Here is an 18,542-nt window from a genome sequence, read left to right on the forward strand (position 1 = left end):
TCAAAATGGTTTAAAATCTTTATCTTATATTGGCACTTATATTTAGGGAAAGAAAGCAGTTTATATAGATGAAAGAAAGTTTCTTGTAAAGGCCCTCTGTTTGTAGATTGGCTGAGCTGCCTTGATCCCTTTCACTGCCCTTTAACAAAAGGATGAAAAACAATTGAATCAGCACTAGGTGAAGGTGACGGTAATTAATGCATGATTTGATTATAAGAATTAGCAAAGAATCTGTTATATACTTTTATAAAATCCTTTCGTTTATGATCTTTTAATTCTGTACTCTTAATATTTTAGGCAATTTTGATTGTGTTTAGTAAAAATTGATTTTGCGTATAAGTAAACTACTTGTCACCATGTAACCACATGCGCTGCCAACCGTGGAGTTCCTGGCTTCAGCCAGGTGACTGCAGGTTTCAATGAGTAATGGTTTGTTGAAAATATTTTCCTGGGCCCGGCGCGGTGGCGCAAGTGGTTAAAGGTCCTCGCCTTGCACGCCCGGGAACCCATATGGGCGCCGGTTCTAATCCCAGCAGCCCCGCTTCCCTTCCAGCTCCCTGCCTGTGGCCCGGGAGAGCAGTCGAGGATGGCCCAAAGCTTTGGGAACCTGCACCCGCGTGGGAGACCCGGAAGAGGCTCCTGGCTTCGGATTGGCATAGTATCGGCCCATTGCGCTCACTTGGGGAGTGAATCATCGGACAGAAGATCTTCCTCTCTGTCTCTCCTCTCTGTATATCCGCCTTTCCAATGAAAAAATAATAAAAATAAATCTTAAAAAAAAATATTTTCCTTAGGATTGTTTTTTGTATTCTCTTAACCATGAAGTAAAAATGAAACAATTGGATATGGTGCAAAAGCTTGTGATGATTTGTGTATAAATAAAGAAGGCAACTTTTCTGAGTTGTCCATTATGAGCATCAAGCCATAGTGGTCTGTGTCTTATCTCTTCCTATCATCTCGCCGATCCACGCATCCTTTGCAAGCTCTCAGTCAGCTGGAGCTCGTCTCTGACAATCAGAGATGTTGGATAGAGACCAGCATTAAGTAATAATAATAATAATAATAATAACAATATCAAGAACGAATAGAGAAGGATAGATGTTGTGACTCAGAGGGTTAAGCCCAACTTCAGACATCTGCATTACGCATCAGAATGTCTGGGATCAAATAGGACAGAATAGAAATAAATACACACATAGTCAACTGATTTTTGACAAGGGTCTGAGAACACATAGAGGGAAAAGAGAAACCTGCTCAATACATGGTGTTAGAAAAACAGGATATCCAATTAGAGAAGAATCACAGAAACCCCACCTGTCACTCACTGTCGACAAAGCCAAATGAAATTGCTGACAGATACTGTAACAGTGCAAGAAGAAAACAAGGGAGATGTTCCACGAGAGTGCTGTGAACAATGGGTTTGGTTTTGTTCGTTTTGCTTTGTGTGAATAAAAAATTCAAAAGCACAGGTAACCAAATAAACACAGGAAAATGGGTTTTATCAAGTCCAAAGGGTTTTGCACAAAAAAAAGCAGCCACATAAGAAAACAATTAACAGAATGGGAGAGAAATATTTGCACACTATGCATCCACCAAAGGATTAATATGCAGCATATATAAAAATCTTAAAAAACTGCTTAGTAGCAGAAAATCTGATTAAACAAAGAAAAAAGACATGAACAGACATTTCCGAAGAAAAGACAAACACATGACCAACAGAGATATGAAAAATGCTCCTTGACACCAATCATGAGGTGTGACGGACCAGCTCGGCCAGGAGCAAGCAGTCCGACAGGAACAGGACACCGGGAACGGTGGGCAAGGATTCAGCGAGTGACAGACACAACAACTCAAGGCAGCTGTATCTGAGTGTCTTTTGCAAAAGCAATACATCAACTTATACACAATAAAATAATGCAAAGGGACATTTTCTTTGTTTATTCATGTGGTTACATTTTTGCAATTATTCCAGGGAGGTAAGCAGGTCTGTTGAGAAAAGATTGTTCTCTAATAGCCTGGTGACAGACTGCGGTTGCTATTTCTTGTGGACGCAGTTTGGCACCAGCTGCAGTTTTAATCATTAAGTGGTTAGCTCTCATTGTGTTTTGTGCCTTACATTGGTTTTAATATTAACCTGTCTATTTTTCTTAGTTTTTCTTCCTGTATGGCTTTTTAAGCCATACTATAATATTCTTTTTAGGATTCCTCAAAAATAGTCCCAAGTAGGTTTATTAAAGCTAGTGACCTGATAGTTTTTATCCCATACTGCTTGCAATCCTTGTCCAGTCTCCTGTCAGAAGGCTTCATAGAACTATAAAGGAATATTGAGCTCTTGCTGCACATAAATAGCATTATTCCAGCCATAAAGATAAGAGCAAAGAAAGTGCAGCCAGGAATGCCAAGACCACTGGAGACGCAGCTGAATCCAGGCGGCATCCTTCCCTGAAGCTTCCGCCTCGGCCTGGTGATTTCTCACGCAGGCTCCACTGGAGGTGGCGTGACAATGAGGGAAATGCAAATCAAAGCCACCAGGAAATACCACCTCATCCCATGGTGTGTCTGTTACCAAGGGGGAAAATGCTCCTATGGATATGGAGAAAAGGGGACCCTTCCATACTGTTGCTGGGAATGTAAACCACTACAGTCATATATGGAGAATCATATGACATTTCCTAAAATAAATAAATAAATAAATAAATAAATAAATAAAAGAACTACAATGGGATTCATTAATCCTAACCTGAACCAAAGGAGGCAAAATGAGTATGTCGAAGACAAGCTCTCCCTCTGTTGTTTATTTACAATAGTCAAGATAAGGAATCAACCCTGTGTCAATCAATGAATGAATGGGAAAAGAGAATGTGCCACACACACACATCATGGCATGCTCTTCAGTCATAATAAACAGTTGAAATAATTGCGGCACTTGTGGAAACACGGGTGAACCTGAAGTATATTATGATAAGCAAGCTAAGGCAGGCAAAAAGATAAACACACTATGAACTCACTCATTTTTTAACTTCCTTGTTTTTTGTTTTTTGTGTGTTTTGCTGTTTTGTTTTGTTTTTGCAGTATTGCAGACCTTGGAAAAATTAAAAACCAAAACAAACAATCAAAACCCCCCACCCAAAAAAAAAAAACGGGAACAAAGCTGCTCTGTTTTCAGTTAAGTTTTTCACGTTGGCTTTCTCCTCCCTCTCCCTTCCTCTGCCGGCCCCCTCCTTCTAAGTCAGTCTGCTCCTGCAGGCTGTGTCTGAGAGAAAAACCACAAACACCACATTCTCTAAGATGACTCTCCGTGTCTGGATTTGGGCTCATAGTGACAGTGATTTATAAGCGTCCTCGGCTGTAGTGTGCGCACTGGGTGACACCTTTAGGCTATACCTGTTTGTGGTCCATGATAATCGTTAGAACACACTCCTTTTTTGAAAATATCCCATGATTCAAATGGGCCAAATGTGATTGTGTGTGATTTTCCTTTTTTATGCATTACTTTTACTTCATTCACAAGTTATATATACATAGATATGTATTTACTTATTTCAAGAGTCCTTTTCAGTTCTTCCTTTTTATTTGAAAGGCAGAAAAGGAGAGAGAGATCTTATTCACTGGTACACACCTAAAATATCTGCATAAAGAGTACATGAAGGGTACAGAAGACAAACCTGAGCAACTGACTATGGTGTTACTTATGAGATGTGTGATCCAGCTCCCTGCATTGTGCCTGGGAAAGCAGCGGGAGATGGCTCAAGTGCTTGGGCCCCTGCAGTCACGTGGGAAAGCCAGTTGGAGTTCTCAGCTCCTGGCTTCTGCCTGCTCCAACCCTGGCTGTTGTGCCACTTGGGGAGTATACCAGCAGATGAAAGATCTCTGCTTTACTCTGACTTTCAAATAAAAATGAAAAACAAAAAAGCATGAGAAAAAATAAAGTAGGATTTCAGAAAAGTAGAATAGAAGCAAGGTTCAGGTTTAAAAATTATGGAAACAAAGAAATAGTACAGACATTAAAAATATATCAACCTTCACCAACATGCTTGCTGAACAGGAAACTAATTTAATGAAATTGTTATCTAAATTGATAAGAATTTTAGTCCGAAACAAAAACTAAATAGGAAATGATAAGCAAGTAAAAGTAAGGATGAGAAAGAGGACTCAAAAATTAGCACAAGAGCAAGAGTTGGGTCCAACAGCTAAGATGACTATTGGGAGACCCACATCCAACAACAGTGTGTACGGGTTTGGTTTCCAGCTCCTGTTCTGGATTCCATTTTCCAGCCAATGAGACTCCGAGGAGCAGCAGAAAATGGGTCAAGTAATTGCAGCCCTGTCACCAATGTGGAAGATTTGGATGAAGTTCTTGCTCCTGGTTTTGCCCTCTGCCTAGCCTAAACCAGGGAATTGCAAGCACTTGCCAAGCAAATACACACATGGGATCTCTCTCCCTCTCTCTCTCTCTCTCTCTCTCTCTCTTTAATCACACTCTGGCCCTGCATGTGCTCAGCCTCTGGAAACCTCTGGGACTAGGAGCTAACTTGGATCTTCCTATTTGTTACAGATAGGGATCAATGCCAAACTGCAGGCCTCCAGATCTCCTGGAAAAAGGAAAAAGACCGGTTCTCAGCCAGGTCATGTCCCTGCCAGCCCAGAGCACTGCCCTGAAGTCACAGCTCATTCCCACTGAGATCACCTCCCCAGCAAGAGGCTCATGATGCTGGATTACTGGGCATTTGCATGAGAAGCAAGGGATCCACCTCAGGGCAGGGCAGGTGCTGTGTAGCTGGGGCTGTTCTAGGATCCAGTTTCTGGGAGCTGCAGTGTGTGTGCCTGTGTCATCATGTGCCACTGTGTGCTAATGTGTGTGAGTGCCGGTATGTGTTTGTGAGAGAGGGGGGTGTTAGGTTTTTGGGTGCTGCCTCACCTGGAGCAGATAAGGACAGCATCAGAGTCACTCTGTCACCGAACTCAGGCACAACTCTGCAAGCTGGCTCACACTGCTGGCTGGCCTGCTGCTCTCCAACTATGAGGAAGAGATGCACGATGGGGTCCTTTCCTGCTCAGACTTTGGCTCAGCTGATGCTGATTGACAGGGAGTTACCCAGGGAGGCCTCCCATTGCTCACCTGTGCAGGCCTCCTTAGCTGCAGCTGAGCCTGCCCTTCCCTGGCCCCTGAAGGTGCAGTGTGGCCTTCCAAGGCAGGGGCCTGGGAGGGGGTACTGGGAACCCACGTTTCAATATTGTGTTCTTCCCTATACCTTTAGTAAGCTTTTGGCATGAAAAGTCCAGAGCCCTTAAAATTATTCTTTTCCCAGACCTTGAATGTGAGAATGAAGAGTTCAGATCCCACATGACCTGCCTCAGTGTCTTGCCCCTGACTCCCTGGGAAGGTCCCAGGGAAAGTCTGCACACGGGGGAGGTTTTGTTTCACTTGATCTTCTCCACAGCTCCCGACTATGACCAAAGCCAGTGGCTGAATGAGAAATTCAAGCTGGGCCTGGACTTCCGAAACGCACATGCAGAGGATGGGGTGTTGGAGGGAGCAGGGTCATGAATGATGTCTCTGCCTCCACATCCTTCCCATGGTTAGAGGGTTCAGCATCAGGACCTTGTGCTCAGTCAATATCATTTCTGGCTGTCTGTGCTGCCTTTCATGAGGTTGTGTGTCCCAATTCACTCATCCTTGTACATCACGTTTATCCAGGCCTGCCATGGGCCAGGCACAGAGGGTGCCAGGTCTCCTGTGTGCCCTTGCTCAGAGAAAGGGGTGCTGGGCATGGGGCTGTGGCTGTGGCCATCCATGGACTTGGCTGGGGTGGGATGTTTAGGTCTCTGTTGTATGGGCTGCACATAGGGACACAGAACAGAAGATCCAGGTGTGCAATTTTAAAAAAAATTATTTTTATTGAAAAGGCAGATATAGGGAGATACAGGGAGAAAGATCTGTTGGTTTACTCCTCAAGTGGCCACAATGGCCAGAGCTGAGCTAATCCAAAGTCAAGAGCCAGAACTTTCCTCCATGTCTGCTACATGGGTGCAGGATCCCAAGGCTTTGGGGGCATTTTCTGCTGCTCTCCCAGACCATAGGCAGGGAGCTGGATGGGAAGTGGAAGCTTCAGGGACTCTTCATCCCTGTATGACACCTGAAATAAGCTCAAAGCTAAGCTTAAGACTTTGCAGCTCAGGCCGTGCAGCCATTTGGGGAGTGAACCAGCAGGTAGACCAGTTCTCTGCTCTCTACATTTTGTAACTCTGCCTTCCAAATAAAAAATAAACAAATCTTAATAAAAAGAAAAGAAAGAAGAGAAAAGAAAAGGGAAAAAAGAAAAGAAAAGAAAAGAAAAGAAAAGAAAAGAAAAGAAAAGAAAAGAAAAGAAAAGAAAAATAACTGAAGGCCCAGCCAATGGGGGAAGGGGCAAGGAGAGCAGGGAGAGAAGGCACATGTGGTACAGTCTGGATATGGGGGACATAATGAGCTCCCCTCATTGCTACTTGTCTGTCACCCAGGACCAATGTGTCTGATAAAAGCCTAGTTTGTCACCATCTGGGCTTTAGTTTGAGGCTTTGGTCCTGGGTTTTCAGTCTAGAGACTTTCCTATCGTTCTCAACTCCTTCTCAGCTCTGGCTCAAGTCCTGACTTGGAGATTTAAGAAGAGCCAGCCCCACTGTGGGAGAGAGAGGAGCTGGGGATTGCTATCCTGAGGCTGTAGGGGCAGGTGGCCCTGGGTCTCTTGGAATCCTTTGTCCACAACCTGGACCCTCTCTCTCCTGCTCAGAAGCTGCACAAAGCACAGCTGAGTGTTGTCCAGCCTGGGGGCTGGGAGCTGGGCTGGAGGGGAGATAGGTTAGAGACAGTGAGATGGGGCTCAGGCACCAGGTGCAGAAGGTAGCGCTTCCTGCTCTCAGGGGGACTAATTAGGACCTAGCTGGCCCTCCTTGCCTGTCTTACCTCATGGTGTCTGAGTTCATTCGGTTTTTCAGAGTCACTGTGTTATGGGCACACACACAGGTAGTTAGGGGAGGTGCTAAGATCTGGCAGCTCAGCTGAACCCTTTGAAGGTATAGGGGTCTGTGATGGACAGCCCCTGCCAAACCGCCGAGGACTGCTGGACCACGGAGGTCCTTGATGGGCATCTCTGGACATGCAGGTTTCAAAGGCCACAGCGTGAGATGTAGCAATGGAAGGGGAACAGATGTGAAGCAGAGTTGTAAGGCAATCAGAGCAGGACAGAGAGGAGAGACAAATTCCTGGCCAGAGAAGTTTATTTATTTTTTTAAATTAAATGTATTTATTTTTAAATGTCTGCTACATAGGTGAGGAGGCCGCAGACCCATGCAGATCTCTGGGTAGGATGTTACTTGTGTAGCCTCGATTGTTCTGAGATGGTGTTGGCTTCTCGCCTCCAGGTGTGAGAAACCACTTGATTCTTTCCGAATGGCAGTCTATGTCTATTTCAGTATGTCCTTGTCCTTGGATGCTTGGTGGAAAATTTGGCCCAGAGTGTTGTTCAACCAGCAGAGCAGGTTTATTAAAAAGGGAAAATAGACCTGAGCGGGGCTAGCTAACAGCATGCACACACACATGCGGCAGAGTCAGTTAGGGGTGGGGTTTATATAGCACAAGCCAGCAGAGTGCCAGGAGGACAAGGGCAGTGCTGCCCTGGCTTATACCAGCTATCGCACTTTGCCTCTCCTCTGGGGTCAAGGCTCTGGAGAGTTGAGCTGGGTGAAGGAAAAGCACAAGATAGGGGGAATTTCGGGTGTTTTTGAAGGTGACTGCAGAACAGCATCTCAGCTGGGCGGAATTCAAGTGTTCATATTTATATATATGATTTTTATTGGAAAGATAGATTTACAGAAGGACAGAGATAGAAAGGTCTTTTGTCTGCTGGTTCACTTCCCAAGTAGCAGCAACGTCTGGAGGTGAGTAATGCATAGTCAGAAACCAGTAACTTTTTGTAGGTCTCCCACACAGGTGCAGGATCCCAAGGCTTCAGGCCATCTTCTGCTGCTTTCCCAGGCCATAAGCAAGAGTTGGATGGGAAGTGGAGCAGCTGGGACAAAAATCTTATCCTGTGCCTCTTGCAGGTTTCATGCCATCACCCACCTGCTGGGCAGACCACTTGCTCAACCTGTGCATGTCCCAGTAATGCAGTGTCATTGACACGATGCTGCTGGTGTTCAGGGTCTGCTGCCCAAGTCTCTGGATCTCCATAAGCCTAGCCTGGAAGTTGGTTTGAGTGCTCAGTGAGGGCAGAGGCAGCCTAGCCTGGAAGTTGGTTTGAGTGCTCAGTGAGGGCAGAGGCAGCCTAGCCTGGAAGTTGGTTTGAGTGCTCAGTGAGGGCAGAGGCAGCGTTGTTGATGGGCCCACCCCTCTGTGCCTCTCCTGCTCACGTCTCCTCAGTTCCATGGAGAGTGGTGCTGGGCTCAACCTTCAGGGAGCAGGAAAATCGAAGTTAACTCCCAGCCCACTAGGGACCCCAGAAGATGGAGGATGCCCCGACAGGGTGCAATGGGAACAAAGAAGAGGCTCTGTGTTGGTCTTTAAGTTATTTGGGGTAACAGCCCTCGGATCCTCTGACTGAAGCCTTATGGTCATTCACCAGTGTTTTGAGCCAGCTGGTGAATCTCCAGCAAGTGCATCTTGCAAGGAGGCAGCATGGCTGAGGTGCCCCTCACAAATTTCTCATTGTCAGATAGGTGACCACCTTGACCAAGACAATGACCTTGAGGGCAATGTCCAGGAGGATGTGAAGGAAAGCGGGAGAGCCTCTTTGGGGCAGGAGCAGAGCCCTGTCTTTAAAGGTTCTGATGAGACGTGAGCAAGACATCCCTGAGAGGGGAGAGGGGCAGAAGGGGCAGAAGGGGAGGGGTCCAGCCCTTCCTGAGAACCCAGATGAAACCCCAGGCTGCTCCACTCAGCCAGCAACATCAAGACGCTGGGTTACTAGAACATTCTCTGGGGGAACAAAGGATCTGCTTGGAGGGCTGGCGGGGGCAGATCTGAGCAGCTGTTGTTCCTCAGCCTCCCTAGGTCTCTCCGAGCCGGCCTAGCAGTGGGGACAGCAGTGGTTGTGGAAATTACCAAGTGGGTTGTTCTTTCTCTAACCTCTTCCCCCTCACATCCCCCTAAGCTGGCTCAAGGCATCAGCCTGCTCCTGGAACACACAGACACCAGCTATGAGGACACTCCATGGGGTCTGTAATGCTCCTGCCTGCACTGACCTCTGCCCTAATGCTGAGTGACATCTGAGTCTGCCCCTACCCTTGGCCTTGAGTGGTGGAGTTATCATCCCAAGACAGGGGGCTAGAAGAGATTTTTTGGGCACTGGTGTGTCTGTGATTGGGTTGGGAACTTGCTTAGATATTCACACATGTTTTTGAACCATTAGCATGCAAGGTTCAGAGCCTGTACATCATTCTGTTCCTCAGACTTTGAATGTGAGATGAGGGTTCAGATCCCACATGCCCTGCCTTGGGGTCTTACCCCTGACTCCCTGGGAGGGTCCCAGGGAAGAAGCTACACATTGGGAGGTTTTGTTTCACTTGGTCTTCTCCACAGCTCTGAACTGTGACCAAAGCCTGTGGCTGAATGAGAAATTCAAGCTGGACCTGGACTTCCCCAATGTTCGTGCAGGAGGGGTTAGGGACTGGTATGTATGTGAGTGTGTGGGGATGCCTGTCTCACTCTTTCCCTCCAAGCATTTATTATAAATAAACACACTAGCGCTGGAAATTTTTCCACATTTCCAAACTTCCTGGATAGCTACTATATGACAAGCACCCTGACACATGTCACAGGAAAGACATGGAGGGATTCTCTTCTTTATGATTCAAGATTCATTTGGTGTAAAAAACATAGGTAAAACAACAATTACAATACAGTGGGTTTTTTTTTATTATAAAACAATCTGAAAAAAAAGACAATGAATATGCATAACAGGAAGGCCATCTGGGGAAGGGTCTCAGCAGGGGTGGACCCATGGACAGCCACCTCTTTCCATCAGCCCAGCAGCTCACAGAACCAGGGCCCAGCTGCAGGGGTGCTTGAGCTCTGGCACCATACTGCAGGAATGAGGACCCAGGCAGAAGGAGGGAACCAAAGAGAAGAACAGAGCAACATGGACAGCACTGAGAAATGACACCAAGGAACCCCAGCGGACCAGACACACCCACAGCACCCTGCTCTGCTAGGCACTGCTGTGGCCACAAAAAAAAAAAAAAAAGAAAATACCCAAACTCCAGCAAGACCAGTGCCAAGTCAGGGCTCCCAGGAGAAGAGGACAGGCGGGCTGAGATTCAAGCTTCCTGGGGAACAGGCAGTGCCAGGGAGATTTTGCTGTGGAACAGGGCCAGCACAGGCCCAGAGACCTCTCTGGCATCTGAGGAACTCAGGGACATTCAGGGCCCCTCATGGCAGAGACAGGGCCATGGGGTTGGCCTTAGTGCAGGAGGAAAAGCCCAGGGGCTGAGGATGAAGAGGGCAGAGCTGAGGCTGGCCAGGGCTTCTATGGGAAGGGCTGCCTTAGAGGACAGGGGGCAGCAGGCTGGGGAGGTGGGAGGAGGGAGAGGAATGAGTAGGCTGAGGCAGGGCTGAGCTTCCGACAGCCCTCCCACCTCATTCCAGAGTCTTATTTTCCTGTCCAGGAGGCCAGCTTTAAATACATAGGCACTGGGAGGAAGCGGCTGGACTTCATGTAGGCAGCCATCTTCGGCAGGCCCTGCAGGGGCAGAAACAGGAGCAGAGCTCAGAATCTGTGGTTCTCCTGGGATTCCTGCAGCCCCAGTGTAGGCACAGGCAAGCGGGACCAACAGCGGCCACTGCACAGGGCTGTGGTGGCTGCACTGACATCTCCATAGGACCATAGCCAAGGGGAGTTCACTATTCATCACAGACACCTCCCTCCACACCTCATATGATGGATCAGCAGGGAGACACTAAAGCTGGGTGCTATGTAGCCAAGGGCAATGTCAGTGCTGGTTCAGAGGCCATTCTACCCCCAGCATGATCCACTTTTGGCTACCATGTCTCAAGGGGAGCCTGATGGTCACAGCCTTGCACCAGTGTGTGATACACCTATCATGAACTTTCTCAGTCAAAGACTGAGCAGGCAGAGTATGACACATGCTGCCGCTGTCCCTCTCCAAAATGTTCTCCTCTCTGCCCTACCCACAAAGGCCCTGGCACTCCTGTCTGCACACTCCCTTATTCACAATGAGGCTGACCCCTCCCGGCATTGCACACACAGCAGGGATGTCAACCAGGACTAAGGGGCTGAGATCATGCCAGGGCGGCAAGAAGAGCCACCCAGACCTCACCCAGTGACTCAGCAGGCCCTCATTGTGGGACAGCAGGAGGTAAATCAGCAAAGAAAAGCGAGGCCAGGCTCCAATCCTTCCCCTGACACAGGAAGTCCTAATTCTTCCACTTGGTATCTGAGCCTAACCTTACTCCCCTTCTCCTGAGTCCTGCCACAGTGAGCAGTACTGAGCACACTCCTGGGCCATGCACCTACACGCCAGGACTGACAGTGTCCACAAGGGTTCTCAAGAATTCAGGGGGACCCAAAGTGTTCTGAGCCTAACAGGCCTGGCCGGGGGGGTGGGGTGGGGGGCGGGTTGCTGCGCAATCCAGCACATAGATTTTATCTGGTCCCTATCCCCAGCACACAGAGCTCAACAACTGTTGCATAATCCCCAAGGCCACGGTCCTGTTCCTCACCCAGAGCTGATGAGAATGAGCTGAGCAGGCACATCTTTCCATGGGAGGGGAACAGGACATGGATCATAGAACGAATAATCTGTTGGTCTAATACCTCAAACACTCAGATCTGTGATAAAAGCTTTTGTGGCAAACAAGATGTCCCTTGGTGACAATGTAACCCTGAGAGGTGAGGCCTATGCTGTTCTCCTCAGACCTATGCTGTGTTACTCTCCCCAACCCGCTGTGCCTGCATTCTCAAACTGGCCTCAGTTCCAGTGTGAAGTTACATTTGTAGGTACATAAAATTAAATATCAACGACCTGCCTCAGGTCACAGCCAGAACATGTGCAACACTGGAATGAGGAAACAGAGTGAAAGAAAGTTTTCCCCACCAACTCTTCATGACAAGAACCTGCACCAGGGGCTGCCTATGACCACTGAGATCCAGCACCAATACATCTGGGGGCTCAGTGCTTCCACATGAGGATCTCATTAGTTCAATTCAAGATCAAGTACATGGAGTTCTGTGTCTCTGACACTGAAGATCAATTCTAACACATCTCACCCCCTGATGCCCGCCACAAATAGAGGCCTCTCCTACAGTCTCCATTGGTGGGAGACAGGACAAAGGCCTGAGGCTGCTCCTTGTAGCACAAAATTCAGAGAAGCCTTACTGCTGTCCTGTAAGGGGTAATTGTAAAAGTGACTGTACTCCTGGAAGTCTGGAATCTCCAAAGAGACACCTGCATCCTGTTAGGAGCAAAGCTTTTGTTTCCTGAAAGACCAGGAGGCAGGTAGGAGATAGGGATAATTCTAGAGTTTTTGGATTTGTGGGAAAGACAGCTACCTTCGAGGCATGCTGTTTTATTACTGTCTGCATTGAAGTGATATGATCAGGACCCCCAAGCCTATACGTTGTAAATTCCTGTTGCATGCTTTCTGTTTTGTGTCACTGTTAGCCCCTAATCATGTACTTGCTCACTGTCACGTAGCTTTTGATTCTCTTACTATAAAAACCCCACGATTATTTTATTCAGGGTGCTTCTTGCTTATGGCAAGAGGTTGCCCCTTGGACTAGACAATAAAATCATCTCACTCACCTTGGAGTCTCACTCAGATCATTGAAGCCCAACACTGCACATACACATCAGATGTTCTTGGGAGCCCAGCACAGCTGAGACTGGCTTTGGGAGCCTGACAAATGGCTTTCCCACTATTGATTCAATCTCCCTTTGAATCAAGTAGGAGAGACAACTTGTGCAGATACATTGGACACAGTAGGTGCAGGGGTTGGTCTGCAGCTCAACTCTAGGACTCAGAAAGCTTAAAGGAACCAGAAGAGGGGAGAGGAGGCTGAGAGGAGGGTTGGGAAGCTACCTCAAATCTGGCCATGAAATCCTTCAGGTTTGGGAACGCATCCAGGCAACCAGGAGCAAATATACGGTTCCCATCCAAGACATCATAAGCATGGAAATCAGCAATGGTGATCTGTTGAAGCCAGGAGGAGAGAGCTCAGGACCAGAGGAGACCGACCATGCCCCCTGCTCCTGCCTCCCTCCCTTTCTCTGCCTCACCTTGTCCCCTGCAAACCAGGGCCGCTTCCCCAGGAACTGGGAGTACAGTGTCAGCTTGTCTGGGAGGCCCTTCAGATAGTCAGGCTTCAGCTTCTCCTGAAGGAGCAAACAACTGTCAGCACCTGCAGACACAATTTCGCAGGACAGGGTCTGCCTGCCCAGGGCTGCACATGGCCCCGCTGGCCAGGGGAGCAGCCATCCTCACTGAATGTGGCACAGGGATGTGTACAGTTCACAAAGGATGAGAATGTGATATGAAAGGATGGAGGGAAAGGAACCCAGGGCCTCGGGCTCACCCTGGGCTGCCTATTGAGGAAATCTGCTTATCCCTGCGGGGGCACAGCGAGAGCCCTGGGAAACAGGGCCCATGCCTGAAGATGCTCCCTTCTAAAACTATGATATTTATGTACTGGGACTCTGCAACCAGCTACTGGCATATATTGGAACCAGGTGGTAAAGATGACCATGATGTAGCCCAAAAGTGATTCTGAAGAAAATATCCTGTCTTAGAACTGATTTTTAACAAAGATATTTGGTATATGTCTAAGAGATTGGAAGTCAATTCTTAGATTTCACAAGATTTAAAAGACCACAGAATCAATGTATTGATAACATGAAATTGCTTGAAGAATCAGTGCTCCTGGGTGGTTCAGGAGTAGTGCAGATATGAACACAAGAGGTTAATTCCTCATTGAAACTGCCAGGTTCTGTCCAGTGGGGGCACTCACAAAGTCAGGGTTGTAGCAGATAGTGCCAAGTTGCCAGCGGTTGTCCATAGCCTGGTTCTCCAAAATGTCTACACGAATCTTCTCCTCTTCCGTCTCCCCACCTGCAGCACACACAGCAGACACCCTCAGCATCCCACCCAGCCAGGCCCAGGGCACAGCCACAGCCCAACACCCTCAGCCAGCCCCACTCACACAGGTTGTGCTTGCGGCCAAGATAGCGCACGATGGCATTGCTCTGGGTGAGCCTGTGAGTGCCGTCAATCAGGTAGGGCAGCTGGGGAGGGAGGAGGGAAGTCAGCTGGGATCCCAGGTGCCCAGCATCCCCTGCCCTGGGCAAGGGCAGACAGGGGACCTGGCACCCTCTGTGCCTGTTCCATGGCAGGCCCCAAATATATACTCCATACAAGGAATGGGTAAGCCCAATGGAAAAGCCTTATAGAGAACCAGGAATGACAGCATCTGAGTACAAGATTCTGGTCCTGAAATCTTTAACCTTGGGAAAGATGTGGAGGCAGAGACACATTGCACTTCCCCCTATGGTTCCCATCCGCTGCACGTACATTGGGAAAGTCCAGGTCCAGCTTGAATTTCTCACTCAGCCACTGGCTTCGGTCATAGTCGGGAGCTGTGGAGAAGACCAAGTGAAACAAAACCTCCCCAAGTATGCAGACTCTTTCCTGGGACCCTCCCAGGGAGTCAGGAGCAAGACCCCAAGACAAGGCATGTGGGATCTGAACCCGTCAGTTTCACATTCAAAGTCTGGGGGAAAAAAATGTGTATACATGCTTTAAACCTGACATACCTCTTGAAAAAATTGTTGAGAAGCCAAGCAAAGAACCTTACCCAATCAGAACCTGGGTTCCCCAGCAGTTTCCCTGCCATCCCAAACCGCCTAGAACCCAGAATGGGGGGACCTATCTGCACCCTCCAGGGACCAGAGTAGGGGCAGGCTCAAATGTTAGTCACGTTTGCCCCGCAGAGGTGAGAGCAGGAAGGAGCATTACCGTCCCCCATGGAGTATATCTTTTCCTCATAGCTGGTGTCCGTGTATTCCAGGAGCAGGCGGACGGTGTGAGCCAGCTGGGGGGGTCACAGGGGGCGAAGATCAGAGATAGTTCCCTCGTGCTGACCTCTTCAACTCCAGAGAACCAGGTACTGCATCTAATCCCCGCATCTCTCTCTCTCTCTCTCTCTCTCTCTCACACACACACACACACACACACACACAGACACACACACACACAGCTTCTACAAGACCAAGGCTTTCTCCAGTTTCCACAGTAGCAGCATCAAAATAGCCCCAGCTGCTCTGTGCTGCCCCCGCCAGCCCTCCTAACCGATCCCTCACTCACCCCGCGGATGTCCCAGTAACCCAGCGTCATGGGCATGGTGCTGATGGTGCTGGTTTTGGAGTCGCTCCTGCTCCTCCGCTGGTGTGGCTGGTGCTGAGGGCTCAGAGGGCTGCCTGGGCCTTCATCCGGGTCCTGGGACGAGGAAGAGTCCCGCCCCCGCCCTTCCCCTTCCAGCTGGCCTCTCCCCTCTGGCTCCTTCCGCCCCTCTCAGGTTTCTCTGTCTGCACACAGTTCCTCAGACAGGAAGCACTCTGTTCCCCATCCCTTGGAGCGGAAAGCTGCTGCTCATCCTGGACCCCAGTGTTCCCCAAGCAAGGTCGGGACGCTCCAACTCTCCGTTTCCCTAGCCCTCCCGAGCGCCCACCCTCTGCTGGGGCCTGGCAGTTGGCAGTGCCCTTGGCAGCCCAGCTAGGCCTGCAGACAGTGCCACAGCTCTCGCCCCTCCCCCGCAGGCATCCCTCTGTTCTCACTCCCTGGCTCTGGAAAGCTCCAGCTGCTGGCGCCTAAGTGGGGTGTCTGTAATGGAGCGCTCAAGTCAGCTCCCCATAGAAGAGCAGCATTGGGCACTTCCAGGCTCCTAGGCCAACAACCCACAGAGACACGCATCAGGAGTAGCAAATCCAGAAGGCAGAGGTCTGCCTGATCCGACACAGGATGGAAGGAAAAAAGTAAGCACTGTGCATTGTCCCTTAAGGGATTTGGGGAACCAGCCCTTGGGTCTTCTGACTGAAGCCTTCACCAGGTGGCGTTTTTCTTTCATCAAGCAGCTGGTGAATCTCCAAGAGGCCCACCTTGCACAGAGGAGGCATGGCTGAGGTGCAGCTCAGAAATGTCCTGTTGTCAAATAGGTGACCTCCTTGACCAGGACATGGCCTTGAAGGAGACTGAGGAGGGTTTGTGACCTGCTCCCACTGAATACCCAGGTGACACCCAAGCCACTCCCACTGAACCCAGCATGCTGAGCCTGCAGCACCAGCAGCAGCACCCCATGACACTGAGCTACTGGGAGAACCATGGGGTGAATGAGGGGCCCCCTCACAGGGCTGGTGGGAGCAACGCTGAGCAACTGGGGAAATTCTCTCTCTCTCTTTTTTAACATTTATTTTTATTGGAAAGGCTGATTTACATTGAGAAGGAAAAGCAAAGATCTTCCCTCTGCTGGTTCACTCCCCAAATGAACCAACTCCACAGTGGTTGGAGCTGAGCCCCCTCCAGGTCTCCCATGTGGATGTAGTGTCCTCAGGCTTGGAGACATCCTTTGGTGCTTTCCCAGGACATAAACAGAGTTGGATGGGAAATGGAACAGCCAGGACACACATGGCCACCTATATGGGTTTCTGGAGTTTGCAGACAGAGGGTTAGCCAGTTGGGCCATCACATCAGACTTAGCTGGGGTGATTCCTACAGGTCATTTCTGTGGAACCCAGAGGAAGCCTTGGCCTCACAGGAGCTCCCAGAGCACACCTACATGTGTGGGGTTGAGGAGTGGGTGGTGGCAGTGTTTGTGGTGTTTATTTGGTGCGTTCATCTAGAGGAGATAAGGACAGAATCTGGTCACTTTGCCTTTAACCTGTGCTAGTTCATACACAGACACCAGGACAAGAAGTACACTGTGGGGGATGGTAATGCACCTGCCTGCACTGACCTCTGCCCTAATGCATAGGGTCAGTGTGGCCTCCCAACACAAGGGCACTAGGCACTGTGCTGTGTCTGTGATGGGCTTGGGTTCTTCCTAAGTTTCCCCACACTTCTTCTGAGCTTTTGGCAAGTAGGTTTCAGATCCCTTGCAACCATTCTGTTCCCTTGTCCTTGAATGTAAGATGAGGGGTTCAGATCCCACCTGCCCTATCTCAGGGTTATTGCCTTTGACTCCTTGGGAGGGTCCCAGGGAAGAAGCTGCACATTGGAGGTTTTGCTTCCCTTGGTCCTCTCCTCAGTCCGCAACTATGACTGAAGCCAGTGGTTGAGTAAGAAATTCAAGCTGGGCCTGGACTTTCCCAACATTTGTGCAGGAGATGGAATGGCTGAGGATGGATGTCCAAGGTTTCTCTGCGTCCATTTCCTTTCTCTGGATTAGAGATTTGATATGAGTGCACCCTTCCCAGATAGTGGTGTTCTTGGTTGTCTGTGTTGATTTTCGATGGTGTTGCATATTGTGACCATTCATTCTTTGTTTTTCTTTTTCTTTTTTTTTTAAAGACTCATTTATTTTTATTGGAAAGGCAGAAATACAGAGAGTAGGCTTTTCTGTCTGATGACTTACTCCCCAAGTGAGCACAACGGTCGGTGCCGCTCCGCTCCGATCCGAAGCCAGGAGTCAGAAAGTTCCTCCAGGTCTCCCATGCAGGTGCAGGGTCCCAAGGCTTTGGGCCGTCCTTGACTGCTTTCCCAGCCCACAAGCAGAGAGCTGGATGGAAAGTGGAACTGCCGGGATTAGAACTGGCACCCATATGGGATCCTGGCATGTTCAAGGCGAGGACTCTAGCCACTAGGCCACCGTGCCGGTCCCGCCATTCATTCTTTGTACAGTGTCTCTAGGGCTTGCCCTGGACCAGGCACAGAGGGTGCCAGGGCTTCTATGTGCCCTTGTTCAGGGAAGGGGTGCTGAGTACCTGGGAGCCCAGGTGACTTACTTTCTTCTTTACTCTTTCAGCTACCCTGTTTGAATGCTGAGAGTCACTAAGATCACACAGAGCATTACCAACCTAAGCTATCTCATCCACAAACACAATCTGTGTGAGTGGGCAGGGGCCTGGCTGGGGTGGGATGCTGAAAGTCTCTGCTGTGTGGCCTGCAGGTGGAGAGACAGAAGAGAAGAGGTTCTGCATTTTGGAGAACCAGGCTGTGGATGGCTCTCATCAGTAGGTGGTTCTCCGATGCAGTCCTGACTTGGAGAATTTCTGTTGCCCCACAGAAGTTGGACCCAGGGTCAGGACTCTTAATTTCACATCTGCATGGCTCCTGTTTCTCATATAAACTCCACGAGGCTCTATGTGGGTCCCTGTGCTGCCACCAGTGACTGCCTAACCCCAGACTGCATCAGTGAATCCTCAGAGTCAGTTCCCACCATTCTTAAGATCGAATCGGTGCTCCAGCCTTGAACATTAAGTATCTAAAGAGTGAAGTCATATGTTCTGGCCAGCATTGTGTCACACAGCAGGCTCAGCCGTTATCTCCACGGCCATCATAC

At 49.1% G+C, this 18,542-nt stretch overlaps 2 protein-coding genes across 4 annotated transcripts in view; one reads left to right on the forward strand and one right to left on the reverse strand.

The window, feature by feature from the left end:
• Nucleotides 1-18,542, forward strand: part of LOC121166488 (glutathione S-transferase Mu 1-like) — a 135,870-nt gene that overhangs the window by 21,666 nt on the left and 95,662 nt on the right. The gene's annotated exons all lie outside the window — the stretch shown is intronic.
• LOC121166489 (glutathione S-transferase Mu 1-like) lies at nt 9,869-15,423 on the reverse strand. 3 transcript variants are annotated; one of them, XM_040995633.1, is made up of 8 exons: nt 15,353-15,423; nt 15,005-15,080; nt 14,561-14,625; nt 14,193-14,274; nt 14,001-14,101; nt 13,273-13,368; nt 13,076-13,186; nt 9,869-10,715 (listed from the first exon to the last, which is right to left on the reverse strand). In XM_040995633.1, the coding sequence occupies exons 1-8, from the start codon at nt 15,386-15,388 to the stop codon at nt 10,626-10,628; spliced, it is 657 nt and encodes a 218-aa protein (XP_040851567.1). In that variant the 5' UTR covers nt 15,389-15,423; the 3' UTR covers nt 9,869-10,625. The 3 variants fall into 3 exon arrangements, with proteins under 3 accessions (XP_040851567.1, XP_040851568.1, XP_040851569.1); XM_040995634.1 differs by lacking the exon at nt 13,076-13,186; XM_040995635.1 differs by lacking the exons at nt 14,001-14,101; nt 14,193-14,274.

This window comes from Ochotona curzoniae, unplaced genomic scaffold, assembly GCF_017591425.1.
Source record: "Ochotona curzoniae isolate NIBS_2020 unplaced genomic scaffold, NIBS_Ocur_1.0 patch144, whole genome shotgun sequence".
Taxonomy (NCBI): Eukaryota; Metazoa; Chordata; class Mammalia; order Lagomorpha; family Ochotonidae; genus Ochotona; species Ochotona curzoniae.

What these genes read in the sequence shown, in the direction of transcription:
- LOC121166489 (XM_040995633.1), bottom strand. Translation starts at nt 15,388, where the DNA reads ATGCCCATGACGCTGGGTTACTGGGACATCCGCGGG. An exon ending in CCTGGTTTGCAGGGGACAAG is followed by an intron (nt 13,187 to 13,272) that starts GTGAGGCAGAGA and finishes TGGCTTCAACAG; the next exon opens with ATCACCATTGCTGATTTCCA. An exon ending in ATTTCATGGCCAGATTTGAG is followed by an intron (nt 10,716 to 13,075) that starts GTAGCTTCCCAA and finishes CTGCCCCTGCAG; the next exon opens with GGCCTGCCGAAGATGGCTGC.